General features: G+C 37.1%; 2 protein-coding genes across 2 annotated transcripts; one reads left to right on the top strand and one right to left on the bottom strand.

Annotated features, from left to right (window-relative positions):
• Nucleotides 1–716: 716 nt before the first annotated feature.
• On the top strand, nt 717–6004 carry si:ch211-10a23.2 (Galectin-related protein A-like). Its single transcript, XM_044167468.1, has 4 exons — nt 717–876; nt 1215–1300; nt 3609–3789; nt 5064–6004. Exons 1-4 carry the CDS (start codon nt 850–852, stop codon nt 5205–5207), a joined length of 438 nt encoding a protein of 145 aa, XP_044023403.1. The 5' UTR covers nt 717–849; the 3' UTR covers nt 5208–6004.
• A 991-nt stretch (nt 6005–6995) lies between these two features.
• On the bottom strand, nt 6996–12137 carry plek2 (pleckstrin 2). Its single transcript, XM_044167467.1, has 9 exons — nt 12006–12137; nt 11550–11714; nt 10562–10746; nt 10306–10397; nt 9263–9450; nt 9021–9122; nt 8403–8486; nt 7985–8063; nt 6996–7711 (listed from the first exon to the last, which is right to left on the bottom strand). The coding sequence occupies exons 1-9, from the start codon at nt 12057–12059 to the stop codon at nt 7584–7586; spliced, it is 1077 nt and encodes a 358-aa protein (XP_044023402.1). The 5' UTR covers nt 12060–12137; the 3' UTR covers nt 6996–7583.
• Nucleotides 12138–14750: the final 2613 nt, after the last annotated feature.

Below are 14750 nucleotides of genomic sequence, written 5' to 3'. Positions count from 1 at the left end.
GCAATTATTTTGTGGTAATTTGATTAAATGCCAATTTATTTTGGTAATATGCACCACTGAAGCCCAATATAATGGTAATTTCAGGAGACACACGTCAAAATATATCAAAAAACTGATATTATACTTACATAGTGCATATTCTTAAATAAATTCCCATATAATCTAATTATAACCAAACTAACTTAGGGGTCGGGGGTCTGATTTGGGGCCCACTTGAGATTTAACTTAGCCCTGTGGCTGGAAAAGAGCAAATAAGATCAATTTACTTTTTCACTTCACCTCTACAAATGAGGCTATTATTATTATTATTATTATTATTATTATTATTATTATTATTATTATTATTAAAGGGAGCTTAAATGCAGGATAAAGACAAAAAACGTAACATAAAAGATAGCCCAAAGACAGGATAATATCGTACTTTCTTGAGCAACATTGAGGTACCAATTGAACAAGGAGAACCGTGACCGTGAAGGCAGCGTCAGGTTGATGAGACTGGGCGGCTTGAATGGGGAAGCTACAGACTGCACGATGAAACCCAGCGACAGAGAAGCATTTGTAGACCTATAAACTGTTATGTGCAGAAGACACGGTTGAAATGACCGTGAATGCAACACGTCCACATCAGTCTTAATGATTCGGATTTAATTGGCATGTGTCTATTCAGCTTGTAATATATCCCCCCCACCCCCCTCTCTGTCAGTCTCCCACCATCATCACTGCCAAATTGGGAGCCTGTCTCTATGACAACGTAGTACAGGCGGGGTTTGCCAGCTGGAGGCAGAGTCAATCAGTCCTCAGTTGGCATCACCGCTCGAAACCTCCACACTGCATCACGCCCTGAGTGGAATGGAAGAAAAGGACAAGAAAGAGCATGTATGTAGCTGCGTTTTGTTCGCTTTGTGGCATACATTGCAACATTTCTGCTAAAGTATGATTTCATTTAAAATATTAGACTTTCTGCATGGCTTACTGAAAAAAAAAAATACAGAAGCATAGTTTGTCCAGCTGAGTCACTGATTGTTTAAAATGTGGATCAATAAAGCTATTGTTCCCATCGGTGCCATAGGTGGCAGCTCACCGCAGATTAAGACATCAGCAGACTGCGTGATGAAGGACCATATCCTCCAATAATAAACTAAGTGTGCTGTCTTGTTTAGGGTAGGCCTCATCCTGTATGATCTGTACGTATAAACATCTCTATTGTTTCGCAGGGGGAGTATAACGGAGAGATAAAGGGTGGGCTGCGGCCTTCAATGAAACTGGTTGTTATGGGAATTATCAACAAAAAACCCAAGAGGTTAGTGCACACACCTGCTTTTATTTTGCAATAAAAAGCGAATTATACATTATTGATAAAGGGTACTGTTGCACACACGAGGTGGTAGCCAATTAAAGTTAGTGGTAAAAATGCCCTGTCCGGTTATAAAACAGAATTTTAAAGCAGATAGACAGCTGTTGTCCGTGTTTGAGTGCATATGCCAACCACCCAGCTAGTCCCTGTTTTTGGGGAAATATCTTTGTAATGCCAGTGCGTTTCCTAATTATAGCTTAGTCTGCGAATGTGCGTGGGAGAGCTTCAAATCCCATGAAATCTGAAGAGTCACACTGGAATTTCTTTGGTTGATAACATCAGCTGGCTATTTATTCATTCAGCCCTCAATTATGTCCAGTGAAATATGACATTTAGGCTACACAAAAAAAACACGCTGTGCAAAAATAAACTGTGTTGCAGAACTTTTTTTTATGTCAAGAAACTTATTTTTAGCTGCAGAAACATAAGGAGGGTTTTTAAGGACAAATGTTCTCATAGGACCCTTTTCATAGACACTGAATGTAACATGCCAGTGGTTATTTTAGAGCTTTTAATTTTAAGTTATTGCTCTGTAGTGATTGACATGATTCTTACTAATGATTGTGAAGATGGGGTTCAATCAGCTGTAATAATAAGAGCCACCTTAACCAGAGCCACCTAAACTGTCATTGTGATACCAAATCCACTACCACTAAGTTTAAATGACCAAAAACTGTAATAATGCAATGCCACAGTAATACCACATTGTAAATATACTCCGTTACAAGTTCTGGACTCACAATGTTCCTTAAGTAAAAGTGCAGAAGTAATGGCAACATAATGTACTTAAAGTATCAAAAGTAAAAGTACGCATTGTGCAGAATGGCCCATGTCAGTGTTGTATTATTATATTGTTGGATCGTTATTATTGATGCATTAACATGTAAGCAATACCTTAATGTAGTAGCTGGTCGAGGTTGAGCTAGTTTTAACTACTTTATACAATTTTTTATATAGATTAATGTATATCACTTCATCATATTCTATCAAGTGATCATGTGTTTTGTCTGTAAAAATATTGATCTGCAAAGTAACTATAGCTGTGAGATAAATGTAGTGGAGTAAAAAGTACAATATTTCCCTCTGTAATGTAGTGGAATAGACGTATAAAGTAGCATAAAATGGAAATACTCAAGTAAAGTACAAGTACCTCAAAATTGTACCTAAGTACAGTATTTGAGTAAATGTATCTACTTAGTTATTTTCCACCACTGAAACTTGAGTGCAAAAATTACCTGTATTATAAGCTGTCCTGCAGGAATAAGATAATGTGCCTTCCACACATTTTTTTTTTAGTCTGGCTATTTGCTCTGGTAATGGTCAAAGTAGTATCTATTATTAAGATCATTTGTTATTCAGTCTTCTTCATTAAATGCCAGTTGTCATAAAGACCAGAAGATGTCACTGTTCTCCAAAAAATCTGCACAGGTTTATAACCAAGTTGATTCCAGTAGAAGAAAAGAATGAAAGGCAGGCTTACATAGAAGCTACATGTCAGCAGTGGTGAAGGAAGTATTCAGATCCTTTACTTAAGTAAAAGTACTAATACCACACTGTAAAATACTCTGATACAAGTAAAAGTCCTGTATTGAAAATGCATTAATATAAAAGCAGGATTTTACTGTTGTGTGTGGATCTAATTTTTGTAACTATTTTGTACTATTTTGACTGCAACTAATGATTATTTTCATTATGGATTAATCTGTTGATTATTTTCCCCATTAATCAATTGATTGTTTAGTTTGTAAAATGTGAGAAATGTCGCCACAATTACCCAGAGCCCAAAGTGACACCTTCATAATGCTAGTTTTGTCCAACCAGCAGTCCAAACCTCAAAATTATTAAAAATAAATTACAATTATTAAAACGATTAAAAGCAAAAGCAGCTAATTTTACATTTGAGAAGCTGGAACCATGAAATAGTTTTGCATAAAAAATGACAAATGATTATCAAAAGAGTTAGCAATTGATTTTCTGTCAATCAATTAATGGACTTGTTGTTTCAGCTGTACTGTCAGTAAACTAAAGCTGTCAAAAAATTGGAGTGAAATAAAAAGTACAATATTTCCCTCTGAATTGTAGTGGAGTAGAAGTATAAAGTGGCATGAGAAGAAAATACTCTATTTACTGTACTAGTAAAGTACAAGTACCTCAAGTTCGTACTTAAGTACAGTACTTGTATGTACTTATATTCCACCGCTGCATGTCAGTCTTTTTAAAATCTGTCCCTGATCTCTTGTGTGTGTTTGGACAGCATTGAGGTGACTCTGTCCAGTAAGCCTCAGGAGGAGGACACAGAGGGCGATGTGGGACTTCAGTTAAAGGTGAACTTCATGGATAAGGCTGTCCAACGCAACGCCCGCCTGGCTGGAAAGTGGGGTCCAGCTGAAAATACCCTCTCCTTCTTTCCTTTCGCACCTGGAGAATCCTTCAAGGTACATGTATAACCTCTGACATTTGCATGCACATTTGTGTACAACAACAGATTTTTCAAGTAAGAACTGGTCATTATGGACAAAAGCAAAATTGATCAATATCTTTCCTGCCTTTATTTTCCGTTCTCCGATCGCTGCATGATCTTAGACTGTAAAACATTTTTTAGTGGAGAATTGCTGGAGTTCTTCTTGTGGTTCAGCGCAAGTACATCTTTATTTGTTTTGATACTTATTTAAATTGAAGACAAATGAAAAATAAAAAGATTCAGAATTCAACATTTTTTCCATCTTAACATTTGAACAATCACCACTCGACCCTTCACCCACCCCTCTATTATCTCTTCCCCTCCAATCCTGGTCAACAATGCAGTAAAGACGTATCCAACATGAATGAAAAATCAAGCAGGACTAATACAAAAAAGTAGGTAAACACACAAATGTCAAAACAGAATAAGGAATAAAGAAAAAGAAAAAAAAAGCCTCCAGGTCCCACTGTGACTGTTTAGTCTTTTATTCTGTTGGGTGGTTGTAATGTGTGTGATCCAGGAGTTACTATACGCTTACTTCCATTCAGTTTGAATCACTCTGCAATACAACGCTTTAAACATGCACTGTAGGCAAATTTGTCTGTTTGGCTGCCCCAGAATGACAAGAAGTAATTGGTCATTGTTTGAATGAGATCTACTATGAATTGAATTCATGTTGCGGAGAATGTAACAGCTAGGGAAGATTATGCATCATGAATGAGCTCATCTTCTTAACCCCGAACAAAGCATTACATCGCTGCTCTGTATAAGACGCTTCTATACAGAAGATTTTGCCCTTAAAGGCCTTAAAAAATGTGGTTTCAAATCTTAAGTATTTCTCTGTGACATCAAATATTCATGACTAAATAAGCAACAATCAAAGTTAAAGTTAAAAAACACACAAATACATAAATCTCTGAAGCCGAATAACCAAAACTGTTCCAACTTTGGCAGAAAATAGTGCCTTCATGTTGGACCACATCACTCATAGTAAGAAACCGATTGAAAAAATATGTTTTCAGGGCCTTTAAGTTGTGATCAACTTTCAGTGTGTTAATATTTTACACCCATCACCCTGCTGGCAAATCTGTGACTTCTCATTTAGTATGAATGGGACTGTCTTCTCTGCTTACGATTTACAGTGCAGGCCAATGCAATCTGTGTGTTTGTGCATAAAACTTTAAATATGCAGCTTTAAATATAAAAAAACCTGACTTTCTTCCTCTCTACATCTCCTCTGACTCTTAGATGGAAATAGTTTGTGAGCACCAGCAGTTTCGTATCTTGGTGGATGGACAGCCTCTGTGTGGATTCACCCACCGGCTCTCCCAGCTTGCCTCTCTCACTGCCTTACGAGTCTATGGAGATCTACAGCTCACCAAGGTGGCCTAACACCAGCATCTCACCAACAGATAAAAGAACATACATAAGGATGTTCTGGGACAGTATATAATACATAGTATTAGAATAGAGAAACTTTTTGAGTGAGTAAATTAACCCATGATGGGGATGTTGTGTCTCCAGTTCCGAACAAAGTTACGCCTGCCTCGTAATCACGTGTTAAGTCAAAGTGCCTTCTCTAGATTACCTATTTGGAGACTTGAAGATAATGACTGAATGTAACAGTCATCAATGTCTTAAATAAACTGAAGGATGTGATTTGAACTGAAGTGAATTAAGTTTTAAGCAAACGTGGTCTAAGCTATAATATTTTCCCTTAATGAACATTTGAACAAACGTGATGAGTCACTGCAAAAAAGGAGTGCTGCATCAGGTCTTTGTGCATTCAAATCTCAGACGTTTGTCTTTGATTTCTCTGGAGTTAACCTTTGAAAGCACTTACGTTTACGAGCGCCTGCATGAAGATGAATGTTCCCAAAATCGATGAATTGTCATTCTGTACCCGACTAAGTACTGTAACAGGTGTAATATTGTAAAACAATTTCAGTAACCTGCATTAGTGCATGCCAGTAATACAAACAGTATGTTTCATTCCTCTCAGTTTGCCTCCAGATTAAATCCAAAGCTGGAAGGATTAGGTTATGTCACACTTTCTGTTATTCCATTATCAACTTAAGCTTTGAAAAGCTACTAACGCCCACTGGTTTGTGTACTTTTCATTTATCCATAGCACTTTTTATGTGAATGTTTCATATTGACTTTACTGCAATAAATCACTTTTGTTGTTATTTTTTTTTGTTGTTTTCCGCTTTGTGGTTGAGTTAACTGCTACTTGGATTTACTCCACGACCAACTTTACAGCATCAAATACTGTATCACTGAGGTATTGTGTCACTTATGATTTCTCTGGAACAAGGCTGTAAAACAACACCAGCTTAGCCTGAGTCATTCAGATAAAGGCTCGACTCGGTTTGCTGAGTAGGAGTGTCTGTCTGTTGCTGGGAGCAGCCGGCCTACTCAACTAAAACTTGATAATTGTGACAAATACCTCCTGAGGCTTTCCTTGTCTCTACTTGTACTTCCTCTTGGTGTTGTATCCAAAAGTACCATATAAAGCCATAAAGAAACACTCCACACAGGGTTTCTGCAGGGTTCACCAAGTTAAATTTAAGACTTTTTGAGACCTTTTGAATAAAATGTAATACCTATTTCATGGTCATACTGGCCAAAGTATGATGGAAAACTAGTAGGGGCAATATAGAATTCTTTATTATTATATCTAATGAAATAATTCTGGGCACGGATAAGTGATAAGAAAAATGTATGGATGGATCAACCTGTGAAAAAGTATTAATTCATTTAACTTAATTCAAGTTTTTGCTTCTTTAAAATCAAGACTAGCTTATTATGAGGCGATGAGCTTCCTAGCTACAGCGAGCAGTAGTAACAGTGTTTGCAATAGATCTAAACAGCCTCCTGCACGCACAGTCCACTGTCGCAACAATGCCACTTTTAGTTTATAGAATATATAATAATGCAAAAATTTAATATTTAAGACTTTTGTAAATTAAATTCAAGACTTTTTAATACCTTCTAAGGCCTTTTTTGAGGAAACTAAATTCAGTGTTTTTATACGACTTTTCCTGTGATCAATATATTATTATATATGACTTTACTAGATTCTTAATACTGATGCAAATGTGTCATCTGAAAGATGACAAAAGGCCCTGACTACACACTGAAGGGGCCACAAGCCAAAAAGGTTGAAAACCACTGGAGTAATGTTTAACAATTCTTTATTATATAAAGTTTATAACATGTTGTTTTAGGTCAAATCTTCATCTGCAAATTAGTAACTACAGCTTTCATATAAAAGTAGTGGAGTATAAAGTACAATATTTATCTCTGAACTGTAGCGGAGTAGAAATATAAAGTAGGAAGTATAGTACTTGAGTAAATGTACTTTTCACCACTGGTGTCTAGAGTTATGTAAAAATTCAATGTAGAGAATAAAGTCAAAATGATTATGTTGAATGATATGTAATAATGAAAACATCTTGTAAAACACATGAAAAACATTTAACTAAATTATTACAGGAGAAATTGCTACAACTGTTGGGCTTTTAAAACACTTTAAATCCTCCCTGCACAAACTTTAAAATACAGAATAATCAAGCTGAAAGCACTGGCATTTTAGAGATAAATGAGCAGAAATGTTATGTAACCACCAACACTTTCATCTGATTGCATGGTCCCAGTTTGTTGCTATAGTATACATTCATGGAATGTGTAAATTCATTCTTCATAGCTGGATAAGTTAACTAGTTGATATGTTAAAAAGTGAAGTTTTAACTGGAATCTGCTGCTTTATGTCTGCTTTCGAATTGCATCTATCCAGTCCATCTTCTCCTGGTGGGTCGGAGCCTGGATGAAGTAACGTGTGTCTGACTGAGTGATGATTTTAAACAAGTTGCCTTGAATGTTGCCTTTCACACCTGTGTGGCAAGAGAAATTAGGGTCAATAAAGTATAACTGCATTAGGATTGACACAATAAGGCTGCTTTGGACGAACAGACAGATTAAAGCAGAAATAGTGCAGTTACAACTCATTATGATATAAAATTACACATTTTCGCTGTGAAAGTCAAACAAATCAGAAAACTTTACAAGGAAGACATGTAGCCGGAAAATATAAATGAAAAACAAAATAACAGTAACTTGTTTTACTGCAGTTCAAGAGGTAACTGCAGTTCGAGACAGTGACTCACCTGAGGGAATGCCGTTGTCATCCAGAGAAGACACCAGACAGCCTCGCAGAGAGAAGCCGCCAACGGGGCTGATGTCATCCTGACAAGTGACACAAGACAGGAAGTGGATAAGACTGACTCAGATCTGTGGACATGACTTACTGGGAATTATAAGCATTATGAGTAATGTTGGCTTCAGAGTCACAGCCGGCCTGAGGTGTAGGCAAACAAAACAACTGCTTTGTTTGGGTCTGTTCAGTGTTGTCATCAGTATTTATTTAGGTTGTGTAATCTTATGTTGTCTTGTCCTGTTTTTATATTTGCTGTGTCCATAAGTGATTTTTAGGTTTTACCAGGTAATTAATTCACTTTCTTTATTGATTTTAATTGCAGTTTATTGCCTCGTGTCGGCCCTCCATAGCATGGGCTGCACACTCACCTTGGTGGGATCATAATAGTGAAGGAAGGCAGGATCTGAACGCAACACAAACAGTCGCACCTTCCAGTTCTTCCTTCTGTGTCCCTGTGTTTAAAGGGGCCAAGTGTTAGATTGTGGTGTCTTCATTTTATCACATCATGTTTGTATGATTTTGTCAAAGTCATAAGAAATAATGGTACCACTTTCTAATAAGGCACCCTTTATAAAAAAGGTTTGTAAGCTGTGGTGCAAATAAGAACACATTTTGGGTTGCCAGGTTGTGAAAAACGTGGCAACAAGGAAAGCCTCAGGAGGTATTTGTCACAAAAAGCTAGTGCTTATCTTTTCTCAGATAATAATGCTTTTATAAATGCTGGTAACCCATTTACCAATAAGCCATCAAGTCTGTTGTTGTAAATGTTAATAAGTTATTAATAAAATGATTTTGGTCCAGATCCTCTGCAACCCTTTTCCAGAAGGTAAGTGGTCAAACAGTCTGTTATTAATGGCTTATAACTGATCAATAAAGACTTTATGTATAACTTATAAACTTGTTTTAAATATTTGAAATTGGTACTAAATATCATTTATTTATTTACTGTTCAGCATCTTAACACAGGGCTAATACAATGTGTTTACCTGTTTAAGCAGATATCCTCTCTTTACCACTTTTCCACTCAGCTCCATTGCAGACATCGACGTCTCTGACTTCACGCTGCCTCTCTTCTTTAAGCTGTCAGACTGTGATTAAACATAAACATGCTGTTTTCCAACCTGCTTTATCAATAAATGGATTAACACTGAGAATCTGTGTATGTATGTAGGCATTATCCAGCAATAAGGTGCTGGAGGTCAGCACACCAAGAATTCCTGGTACTTACAAAGCTGTATAGTGCCGTGGAGTCGTCCATGAACTGCTCACCGAGGCCGGCGGTACGGAGAGCCTCCACACTCTTCAGGCCGACGGTCCGCAGGAAACCCTCCTCCAGCAGGGCGGAGGCCAGCGTCATGGCCTCCACACGGGTCAGAGTCAGCTGCATGAACACCAGCCAGTCCACCACAGCTGAACCTGCATCAATATCACATTTGTATATCTCAATTTTCACATTTACAAAAATATACAATCATTGGAACCATACATACTGTAGAAACAGTAGATAGATGGAAGCATGTGCATTGCTATAGATTTGGAAATACTGTACGTATAGATACAGAAATAGACATCTGCATAGAGAGAAGAAATTATATATAATGTACAATAAATGAAGCTTAAAATATTGCTATACATATTGCCAGGTATTGATAAACAGCTATTGGATATAAATATAAAAATATATAAATATATAATATGTAAGTAATTTTCATATAGATAGAAAGACAAAAACAAATGTAGACATAAATACAGTATATGCACAAAGCAAAGAAGACATTGCAGACTTTTTTGTCCATTTTTTATTTTATACTCTTTTATTTAGCTTTAATTGAATGTATTTTCCTCTTCATCGTGTTTATAAATGTTGTTCTAGGGCATTATTTTGCCTTATGTACATGTAAAGCACCTTAAATTGTGTCTGAAAGGTGTTATACAAATAAACTGGAATTGCCTAAAAATGCAAATATACAATTCAAGACATAATTTAATTAATAATGATAGCTAAAGATGCAACCTAAATTTCAGAAGGTAACTAATGGCAATAGTATATACGGTATATTGTCTTCCCGTAGGTCTTTTCACTGCCATTTCATACTCATTGGCTTCATGAGCATCAGAGATGCAGGGATTATAACTAAGTAGACAGTAACCAGTGGTGCTACAATCCCATTCTACAAACTGATAGATTATAAAGGTGGATGCATTTTAAATGTTTCCAAGCAAACACCCCCTGAGATTATGGAGAAGAATAAAGATGTTGTAAAGGCTCACCTGAGAAACAGTTGCTGTAAGTGCTGCCTTGCTCCACGTGGTTACTCATCTTGATACCACTGTGGATGTCATACATGGAGTCCAACACCTTGCTTTAAAAGAGACAAAGAAATTAGAGGGTGATATAAATGTAGTCATAAACAAGCAGAGACAGAAGCAAACTGTCTGCAGGGCGAGGCGGTGAAAACACCACAAGGTTTAACATGTGGACAATGCTGCAATGTTTGTGGGTGAAATTTTGTTTGCAAAGGCTTACCTCAGATTGATGTCATGCAAGTTGGATCCAGCAGGGTCTTGCTGGTTTGTCACCTTCCCACCTTCAGCCATCTGCAGCTTGTCGACCGCAGCGGTGATGTCAGCTGCCCAGTCATCTCGCTCCTCCCGGGAACAAGCCTCCAAAAAATGATCCACCCCATTCTTTGTCTGGAGCTTGAACACCAACTAGGAAAAAATATAGAAAGTAGATCAATGTTCAGTTCTGTTACTGCCAGAGGACTTGAGAAATGGGGCCAAAACAGATAACAAATTCTTCTTCAGTAAGTTAGTAGATGATGGAGATCAGGTCCTGACAAAACATTAACCTGAGGCAATACATTATCTCATCCAGTGAGGTAAGAGAGGATCAGAGAGCCTCAACTGGTGAAGCCACACCTTCAGTGTGGTTTCTACCAATAAAACATAAACAAAGGAAAACACTGAATAGAAAACGTAGTGCAGCCATGTTAAAGACAGCAGCCAGGATGTGGTACAAAGTACAGTTTTCTATGCATGTGTAAGATTACAATGTAAATTCAAATCTGTGTCTTTGTGTCTTGTGTATATTGTTTTATGACAGATTCAAACCAAATTACACATGAATTGTTTTTTAATCATTTTATAAAATCTTTTTCTTTTCATGAAGTGTAACTGTTGATATTTTCTTCCCCTTTAACATGAAGGTTCATTATATCATTTGGCCTTCTTTGGGTTTAACTGCTGATTTCATAAATGAAGACATTAAACAGAAAACTGTAGAGGTCTGTAATGAAATGTTCTAAACAATAAAGATATGGCAGAATGATCAATGATGAATGTGATCACTCAAAAAAGGACAAACTTCACTTAAACTAAACACTGAATATTTCTTCAAGGATTAAATGAGGTGGCTTTCCAATATAACCTTCTAAAACTTTTTTAAGTCTTTTGGAACGTCTGTTTATCTATAACAGTAAACAATAAGTAACACTGAGTCTGGAATAACTCACCGGCCGATTTTCATACTCCAGAAAAGGACAAGTTATCACACAGTCCTTCAGTAGGATTTTCCCTCGCTGACATGAGTCCCTTTTGCCTCCTTCGTACTTGTAATACAGCAGTTTGTCGGGCATCAATACAAACCAGCGCGCCTTCCAGTTTTGTACAAGATGTCCCTGTAATCAGATTATCAAAAATGATCAAAAATGTGTTATATTCTCAGAAAAGCAAAAGCAACATTCTCTCTTTCAAAGGCCCTGCCCTTGTATAACTTACATTAGTATGATATAATATTGGCTACTTGGATTTTAGTGATAAAAGTTTACATCAGCCTAAGAAATAGCCAAAACTCTGCTCCATAAAGACAAATACGAATATGTTTACCGTCTGCTACATGTCACACAGACTCAATTAAATCTATATTTTACAGCATTTGTATTATTACGTTTTTCACAAAAATGCCTTACCCTTTTCACCAGGAATCCTTCTCTAACAGTCATGTTTTTCTTGTCTGTATCCATACTGTTCAGTATGATCTTGGCAAATGAGCTTGGCCTGTTCCTGCCTGCTCAGGTTTTTTAATATAGAGGGGAGTTTTTCCTCAACAAGTGCGTCACCCTGTTCACACCCACATTCACACCCACACGTGTACGCACACGCACTATTGCTCAGCAGTGGGATGCCAATCCAATTCTGTAATTTCTGCCAATTATCACATGAGGGCGCAGTGACTACTTCAGAGGCTCAGCGTGGATGATGATTGTTTGGTAAAGACTCGTGTATCTTGGCATGTTTGAGTGATTTCTGAAGATTTTGAGGTAATGCCATCAATGTTCTGTCCAAAGAAACAGGCTTCGCTTTTACCTAAATGTAACTGCAATTTACCTGCAGTGTGTGTGTGTGTGTGTGCGTGTGTGTGAGGAAGAGAGAGAAAATCACAAGGGAAAATCTTTCTAAACCAAAAGCTCAAAATAAGTTTTCACTCCATCAATTTCAGTATGTGAAGAATTCAAATCCTAGAGATAAAGCTGTAGGGAACATCCTCCAGACGGATGAGAGATTTTTTTTATCCCATTCTGATGAAAAACCAGCAGCTGGTGGACGACCACAGCTCTTCTGCTTTGTAGCAGCTGTACCCAATAGGAATACAAAGTGCACATATACCCAGTTAATGACAATAATGTGGTTGATGAGCCTTAAAGAGTATAGTTACTGAGACTCCTGCTTCTGCAACCACATGTGGCCCTGCTGGACATTATTCTCTGCTCCGTCTCCCTTTCCTGGTAAGAAGGAACTTGAATGAGTGCACAGCTACTCAACAAAATGACTGCAACTCCTCTAAGCCTCTCCACTGATCTAACTCTCTGATTAATTCTTTCAGCTTACATTTTGGAAAAAAAGTCATCTTTGGGTGCTTTGGTAACTTAATGTTTACCCTCACATTCAACAAAGTATTCACCAATGACTGATTTTTTGGCCACTTGGAGGCAGCAGAAAAAAAGCTGTGAACACAAAACTGACAGACAAGATAATTAGTATCACCTTTTAAGTTAATATGGCAAATGTGTTAGCAAACAGTGGCTTATTTACACATCCAGCAGATACCGAGCAACATTTGCATTCATTTGATCATATTTCTGTCCATCTGGCAAATTTAAGTCCAATAGTCACTCTTTTTTTACCTCTGTTTTGGTCTCTACCAACTCCTGAGGGACACATCTGGCTCTTTAGCTGCTAAATGCTCTGTTATGTTCACCAGCTGGTTGCTGTCTGTGTTTGTCTGTTGTTTGGTACTGGGCAGGTAGTGTACAGTGGGTTTATCAGTATCTTTTTTGTTGAAAACAGCTGCCTGACGCTATGAGAGTGACAGCGAACTAAAACATAAGGTTGCAGGTCGGAAAACCAAAACAATGAGCTAACAGACGATAAAACACTCTAGTTGAGGGGAACTGCAGAGTCAGATGATAATTCTCTGTGGGTTTGTTACTATGAGTGACACCTTTCAGATTAATTATAGCTGCTTTATGTTTAATTATTTTTGATTGTGTTGGAATGAATATTTCTCTGACTAATACATAAAAGATGGGCGGGCTAAGTCCAGCACACTGTTAAAGCTGTATCTGACATTTGTGTCCAAACTGAGATGGTTATATCAAACTAGAGGGACTATTAAAGCTACTGTGTGTAGGATTTGAAATGTTCAGACTTTGGCATCCCCCAATGGCAGTATCTAAAACTCCAACAAAAATGTGGTGCTATTTTAGGACTGATTTTTATCTCTGCAGTTTTTAAAATGCAACATAAGGCTGGCGATATTCTATATGTTAGTTATTGTCAAAAAATCCCATGAAAAGACCAAAACCAACAATGAGTTACACCATCTCTCAATACTTTCTGACTTCACTACCCCATCTGTGGCGCTTAACCCCAAGTCCATTGATTCCTACTGAAAATGTAAATTAAAAAAATTAAAAAAAACAATGAAAAAAGGGGCATCAATATATAATTCATTTTTTAAAAGGGCTAAATTAATTTTATCTGAAACAGCTGGGCAATGTCATTTCTAGCAAATGCTACTCAAACAGGAGTAAATAGTGAATCTGTTGGGGACTATTTTCAGCTGCGGATTTGGTGCTCTAGTGAGTATTTCCAGCAGCAGGACATTGTATGTTGGATTGACTCAAAATAAACTACAGTGTGTGTGTTCATAGTAATAAAGTATCAGCAACAGTGAGGCTCATTGATGTGTTTTAAATAATTTTTGGGCAACAATGGAGCTCTATGGCACAGAGGAATAAGATATATCAGGCTTTCTAAACACAGACAACACTTGTTGATCTGGTTCTTTTCATGAGATTTGTTGCTAACAATATACACAACATCACAAGGCGTATCATTCAATATCTCACAACTTTCTCCGGGGCAGTTAGAATTTTATAATTTCTTCAGTCATGATTTTTTTAACATTTACAGTAACAATTTTCATTTATATTGTTTTGTTTTAGAGTTGTGAGCCACATCTATGGCTCACTATATCCCTTTTACATATGTCATACTATCTTTTATATCAAAAACACTTTTTTAGCTGAAAAGAGCAAGATTCTGCAGGATTTCTAGTTATGAGACAACTGGAATGTGCAGCAGACTCAGCGTGGCAACCGGCCAAATGAGTGTCAAGAAAAGAATCTATTTAACACATAGAGGGACAATAA

The sequence above is a fragment of the Siniperca chuatsi genome, linkage group LG15, assembly GCF_020085105.1.
Source record: "Siniperca chuatsi isolate FFG_IHB_CAS linkage group LG15, ASM2008510v1, whole genome shotgun sequence".
Taxonomy (NCBI): domain Eukaryota; kingdom Metazoa; phylum Chordata; class Actinopteri; order Centrarchiformes; family Sinipercidae; genus Siniperca; species Siniperca chuatsi.
This window is presented reverse-complemented; position numbering and strand designations above follow the sequence as displayed.

Bases quoted from the DNA above. Each gene is read 5' to 3' on its own strand.
- plek2 (XM_044167467.1), bottom strand. From the start codon at position 12,059: ATGGATACAGACAAGAAAAACATGACTGTTAGAGAAGGATTCCTGGTG. The intron at 11,715-12,005 runs GTAAGGCATTTT...ATCTGATTACAG, and splicing joins AAGGATTCCTGGTGAAAAGG to GGACATCTTGTACAAAACTG. The intron at 8,064-8,402 runs GTGAGTGTGCAG...GTCACTTGTCAG, and splicing joins ACTATTATGATCCCACCAAG to GATGACATCAGCCCCGTTGG.
- si:ch211-10a23.2 (XM_044167468.1), top strand. From the start codon at position 850: ATGGAAGAAAAGGACAAGAAAGAGCAT. The intron at 877-1,214 runs GTATGTAGCTGC...ATTGTTTCGCAG, and splicing joins AAAAGGACAAGAAAGAGCAT to GGGGAGTATAACGGAGAGAT. The intron at 3,790-5,063 runs GTACATGTATAA...TCTGACTCTTAG, and splicing joins CACCTGGAGAATCCTTCAAG to ATGGAAATAGTTTGTGAGCA.